Source organism: Momordica charantia, assembly GCF_013281855.1.
Source record: "Momordica charantia cultivar OHB3-1 chromosome 8 unlocalized genomic scaffold, Mcharantia_2.0 BLBB01000008.1, whole genome shotgun sequence".
NCBI lineage: Eukaryota > Viridiplantae > Streptophyta > Magnoliopsida > Cucurbitales > Cucurbitaceae > Momordica > Momordica charantia.
The window spans coordinates 11305962-11312279 of record NW_028275166.1 but is presented as its reverse complement, the minus strand read 5'-3'; the positions used below and the strand labels follow the sequence as shown (position 1 = coordinate 11312279).

General features: G+C 33.8%; 1 protein-coding gene across 5 annotated transcripts; it reads left to right on the top strand.

Moving 5' to 3' along the window:
- On the top strand, positions 1-4772 carry LOC111019978 (plant/protein). Of its 5 annotated transcripts, none has more exons than XM_022296510.2 (10): positions 1-278; positions 760-1092; positions 1711-1744; positions 1858-2088; positions 2176-2265; positions 2539-2604; positions 2687-2781; positions 2867-2914; positions 3907-3970; positions 4413-4772. In XM_022296510.2, exons 2-10 carry the CDS (start codon positions 761-763, stop codon positions 4482-4484), a joined length of 1032 nt encoding a protein of 343 aa, XP_022152202.1. In that variant the 5' UTR covers positions 1-278; position 760; the 3' UTR covers positions 4485-4772. The 5 variants fall into 5 exon arrangements, with proteins under 5 accessions (XP_022152202.1, XP_087984284.1, XP_087984285.1 ...); XM_088128159.1 differs by having other exon boundaries at positions 2-278; positions 2690-2781; XM_088128158.1 differs by having other exon boundaries at positions 1-1092.
- Positions 4773-6318: the final 1546 nt, after the last annotated feature.

The following is a 6318-nucleotide window of genomic DNA, read 5'->3' as shown; positions in this document are numbered from 1 at the left end:
AAAAATGGTTCTTCAAACAAGAGAAATTTTGAGGCTGAGAAACTGTCAATGGTTAACTTCCACCGAGAGAAGCTCCATAGACGCGTCTGAGATGTGGCGAACGTTTAAGGCGGAGCCGAAGCGGTTCGCTAATCATTCTCATCCGATTTTGAAATTTTCCTCTTTTCAAGGCAAGATCGCTTGTCGCCATCGACGAAAACGAATGCTCGAACTGGAACCGTCTTCAAATTCTTTTTGCCTATTCCAGAATCGTTCACTTTTTCCCATTTTCTGTCTCTGTAAGTGATCTACTTCTCATTTCACTGTACTCAGTCGGTTTTGTTGCTCGGGATATGAAGGAAAACTCGTTGAGAATGGGAACTCGAAGTGATTTTGATGATCGTTTGCTGTGGTGTTTTGTGAATTGAAATGAGGCTCGAATTTGACAAAAGAATAGTTCAGTAGCTTGGAATGGATTTGGATTTAATATCGTAGTAATATTTGAAAATTGCCGATTAACGAATGCGATTATTTGACAATTTCGACGATACGGCATTTACTTTTACTACTCTTATGTTGTGATTGGAGAGTTCATACATCGAACTATCTTTTAATGCATTGATCCGGAAATATAATCGTAATCCTATTTTACTACTCTAGGTTTAGATCGGTTGTTATCCGGATTATAATTTAATGAATGAAAATAGTTAGCAAGTTGCGTTAAAAAATAGAGGATGATCAACAAAATTAGGAAGTGAATCCATGATATATCGCTCTCAGGATGCTGTACGAAGCTACTGTTGATGCAACGACCCTCGGTTACTGGTTACGCTGGAGGGTACTGTTCTGTGCAATATGTGTATTTGCTTCTTTTTCTGTAGCATTGTGGATGATATGGAAATATGAAATTAAAGATCGACTAGAACACAGAAGACAAGAAACTCAGCAAGATAAAAACCAACTTCGGAGTTGTGAAGCTTGGAGACCATGCGTCAGACAGATTCATCCAATTTGGTTGCTGGCTTTTCGATTTTGTGCTTTCTGTTTGCTGTTGGCTTCACTAATTGTGAAGGGCCTTTTGAACGGGGCTTCCATGTTTTATTATTACACCCAGTAAGCATTCTCTTATTATTATGATTATTATTTGGCTATCTCAAGGCAGGGTAAATCAACTCTAATTGTGTTTCATCTCTGGCTTAGGTGTTCAAGCCCCTAATTTCTTGCAGTTAATTGTCCCTTGGGACAGTAAGACATCTTGATTAGTCTCATTTGGTCTTAGTTTTAGTTAAAATAAGGAATTTAAATTGTTGATTAGACACCAAGGATGGAGAAAATTCTGAGTGCTTAGTATATTTACAGGGAACCTTTATCAACCTCCATAATTTCAGGAGGTTGAAAGTTTAAGACAATGGTTTTCAAGAGTAGATATTTAGATCCGAGCTCCCAAGTGGCAGCCCAGTTGGCAAGGACTTGAGATTTTTTGGTCATATTGGCTTAGAGGTCTCAAGTTCGCAACTTCTGGTGAGCTTAATACAAAAAACCATTGATGTCTCCCACGTCCGGGCCTTGAGGCGGGTGGGGGTGCTCCTTGGTATAAATCCATGTATTATCAATCTGTGTTCTTAACGATGATATAGATTGCAATTTGCCAACAACTTTTCAAGTGTTATGAACCTTTTCCCATAATAATCTTCTAATTTTGGTTTTGTTGTATGCATTGTGTTGGGCTAGATGGACATTTACTCTACTTGCAGTATATTTTGCGGTATGTTATCCTCTTTTTTCTTATTCTCGGTACTGAGAATAGCACACCCACTTTAATGTATTTTAGTTTCTTCAAATGTTTTAGTAACACATGATCTAAATTTCCTTTTTCAGTGCGGGTCAGTGGTTTCCATGTATGGAGTTCTTATCTGCAACAAAACAAGAAGTGACGGTTTAAATGCTCGTCTTAATGAGAATAGTATGGAGGAAGGGCAACATGTTCCTCTTCTTTGTGGGAAGCCCTCAAATATAATTGGGGGTAATATAGTTTCGTATTCCAAGGAGCAAAGTATTTCCTCGAAGGCTGCCGACATCTGGAGTTACATTTTTGAAGTTCTATTCCAGGTCAATTTTCAGTTTAACTTCTAAAAGATAAATTCTCCAATTCGTTTGAATCAACTTTGTTGACTGTTTTTTGTTTTATACAAACAGATAAATGCAGGGGCAGTTGTTCTCACTGATTGCACTTATTGGTTCGTCATATTTCCATTTCTTACGATCAAAGATTACAATTTTACCTTTGTAAGTATCGTGGTTTCAAGTGCTACGTCTGGTCTTTATTTTGTCGTTTGCTTGGATGCAGGTGAACCTAAAATGCAGAACTATGAAAAATTGTTGAAATTTTCTGTTTTAATGGGGCTTTTTTCCCAAATGATAGATCAGATATAGTTATAATTAGTATTGTTATATTCATTTGAGACCGTTTGTTGAATTTTTGTTCTTCATATATGACCATTTCTATTCTCCGTTGCTTAAGGTTTGCTCCATCTCAATCAGTTATCTCCATAATGTCAGATGACGATTAATATGCACACGCTGAATTTGGTTCTACTTCTCGGTGAAACTGCTCTTAATAGCTTGGTAATGTTCCCTCTTATATGCTACATTCTGTTTTCTTCCTCGTACCCTTTCTTTTAACAAGCTGTTTGATGTCGATGCTCAGCAGTTGCTTCCAATGCCCCGGATTTCATATTTCTTTTTATGGACGGGTGTTTATGTCATTTTCCAGTGGATCATCCATGCATTTGTTTCGATTGGGTAACTTACAATTTCCCTTGTCCTACTTTCCAACTCTTACCTATTTAAATTCACCAAGTGAATAGCAAGCACTGGCTTTCTGCAGGTGGCCATATCCATTTCTTGATCTGTCAGCTCCTTATTCGCCATTATGGTACGCACTCAGATATTTATTTCAGTCGTCGAACATTATTTGACATGATCTTTCGTATAAATTTAGTCTAGAAATTATATTCCGATTAACAGACATGTGACTATTAATTTTTACAAATGCATATGCATTCATATTGCATAAATTCATAAAAAATGCCATCCTTTCCTCATAAGTTCTCTGTCTCTTTTTTGTTATAGGTTTAATTCCTATTTTGGTCAATAAAGTTTCACATTTTTTTTTTATTTTAGTCCCTAGTTAGTTCCTAAATTTTGTAAAAAAAGCGATTCTTGCATACTATATGTAGCTTAAAATACTTGTCCATGTATAGATTTGCTAATCAAATAAATGAACCTAAAATGTGTTTATATTCAAGGGCACGGTGAAGAAGGAAGGAGGGGGGAGCAATTGTCCTCCTAGTTTTTCATGATTCAAAAAGTGCATAAAAATATTTAAAGTATGGGTGTTTTCCACTGATTTGCTCCTCCTAAATTTTTAGAATTGAAAGATTATATGTATATAAAGTTGGACTGAAATTTTTTCTGCCTCTGCCCCATAACCAGGTTTGTATCAAATAATTTATAGAATATTAATCTCAAGCCAAAATGGGATATGAAATGTTAAGGGTGAGTTTAGTTGGGGATTTGAAAACAAGAGATTCAATGACAAAGTTGTATTATTTGTTTTCAATGTTTTCGGATATGTGTTAGGTAACAAAGATTTGACAATGGAATCTCAATTTAAAAAATTGTTCAATGTAATATATTTGTAAACCAATGATAGTTACTCACTAAATATTTAGTTTAATCTAAAATAATATTAATTAGTATATTAACCTTCTTGTTATAAATTTGGTAGAATTGTTTTTTTGGAATATTATATGATTTATAATACATTATAGGGAAAAATAATATATTAACATTTTTGTTATAAACTAATGATGGAACGAGGGAGAGGTCCCTCCCTCGTTCGTTCCCTCTTCGTTGTCGGTGGAGGTCGTCGAAGGAGATTGACGGTAGCAGCGTTGATGGCCGGCGAGGATGGAGACAGTGGCCGGTGGTGAGTTCCATAGGAAGAGGGGAGGAAGGCGATAAAAGATGGAGATAATTTGAATAAAAAAGTCCAATCATACAAAATAAATTTATAAATTAATATATTTTACCAAATCCAAAATAAGTTACATCTTACTGTTAGTCGATTGAGGTCAGAGACCATTTAGGACTATTTTCCAAATTTCAGAGACTAAATAGGCACTAGCCTCAAACCTTAGGATCAAAAGTGTATTTTTTACATTTTTAATGTAATAATTTTGCATTTTAAAGTTAATCTGGAAATACTGTAAAATTAAAAAAAATTACTAAGTTATGTCATTTTTCATTCTCCCTTTCAACAATTTACTAGCAAGTTGCTCTTTGAGCCTTGCTTCAAAAAATAGGCCTGTTTTTGACTTCCATGCATGGAGGATTGATTCCGAACCTTTTTCTTCTTTGATGAATCTCAGGTATCTACTGATGGGGTTGATGCATATTCCGAGCTACGGTATGTCCATGTTGATTTTAGAACTGAAACATAATCTGATATCAAAGTGGTTCCCTCAGACATACCAATGCTAGTGAAGACTGGCAAATTTGAAATCATGGTTAGTTTTTTGTTGATTGCTTCTTTCTTTTCTCTTATTTTTGCCCCTTGTGAGAGTAGAAAGTTTGATGTTGAAATAGCAGGCTCACATTTTTACAAATCAAACACATGCTTTGTATATGTATATTTTTACAGAGTTTATTCCTCCCTACAATTTACATTATGTCTGTACAAACTCAAATTTCTTAATTTGAGGTTATACAATTTTTTATAATTTTTCAAATAGTCGATTTCGTGTAAATTTATACCCATCAAATTGTTGGTTAAAGAGAGGTTTTATAAGAGATTTTACTTTATGTTCGGCCTTGGTTATTTTACATCTTGTTCAGAGTGATGTTTATGCTCATGCTATGGATAGTGTTCGTTCTACCTCCCAACCATTGATAAAGTTTGCTTGGGATTTATTTCCCTACCTGAGTTGTTATGTTCTCTTGTTTATGAGATATGTTGTGTTTCTTTTATTGTTTGTCTGCTTTTAATTGTGTTGTTTACTTTCTTGTTGGTGTTATTGTCGCCTTATTGGCACGTCTCTTTATTTCCTTTATGCCTTGATTTAAGGCAGTAAGATCTATATTTTTCCTGGCAATATACTTGAAACTTTTGCCAAGAAAAAAAAGGCAAAAATATCTCTTTTAAATGATCATTTATCTAGTACTAGGTAACAGTCACATTTTTTTAAAAATAATTTAATCATCTCTCAAATGAATGATTATGTCTTAAATAAATGGTTTATATTGAAATTAAGTATCTTATGACTAATCAAGTTGAACTAATGTTAATTGGAATGATTTGATTCATATATGCACAATGATTCAGTCTCAATAATCTGCAAATTGCAAAACACAAAAACTCAAAACCCAAAATGACACACCTCGAAGATGCTTCGACGTTGCTGTCGTATCTCTGCAGTGGCTCGCCAACATCTGTCGAGAGGGAGTTGTCGCCTATTGTCGATGGGTCGTTGTTGCCTTCTTGGTGAATTGATAGAACCAAATTGATTTACAACATTGACAAAGGCAATACTTTCATGTTCATGCTAAGGCTCTTACCCTCTCCCACCATCAGTCACTGTTATATTATTGTCACTCTTTTGTTTTCAATTTGACACTAAACTTGATAGGTTAAAATTCAAAATAATATGAATGATTGATATAGGGTTTAGTTCACCACTTACTTTTTTAGTTTTTACCATTAATATTTCATTGAAAATTCGACAACTAACTAATTACGTAAAACTTAAAATACTTAACAGGTAGAACTTGAATGAGTAATTGAATGAAATCACGTCTATTAAGTTTTTGTCGAATAACTTTATCTAAAAAGCAACTACAAAAACTAAAATGGTCTTTTAATGGAAACTTTACGAACTAAAATAGAATGTCTGAAAAAGTTGAAAGGCTAACATGAAATAAACACAAAAATGTAGAGGCTATGTATAATTCAGTTATGACTATATAGTTATCATATATATAGGTAAAGAAGTGACATGGTGGTATGTCATTGGAATACATATTTTTATACATTTCAACAATTCACGCCCTAAAAGTTTATTTTAATTTATGATTATTTTAAAATAAAATGACACCAATATTGCTTTATTCTTCAAAACTCGATGAAAACTTTGTAATTTTGTGAACTCAATTGTTGTAAATTACTTTTTGTGAATTTATATAACTTTGTTTCTTTGTAAAATATTGAATGTTTTATTCAGTGATATGATGGATAATAAGACTTTAGAAAAAGGATGTGATGGTATATTTAATGTGTCA

Coding starts and splice junctions, on each gene's coding strand:
- LOC111019978 (XM_022296510.2), top strand. CDS start 761: ATGCTGTACGAAGCTACTGTTGATGCAACGACCCTCGGTTACTGGTTA. Junction 2,782..2,866: donor CATGCATTTGTTTCGATTGG/GTAACTTACAAT, acceptor GGCTTTCTGCAG/GTGGCCATATCCATTTCTTG. Junction 3,971..4,412: donor GATGGAGACAGTGGCCGGTG/GTGAGTTCCATA, acceptor GATGAATCTCAG/GTATCTACTGATGGGGTTGA.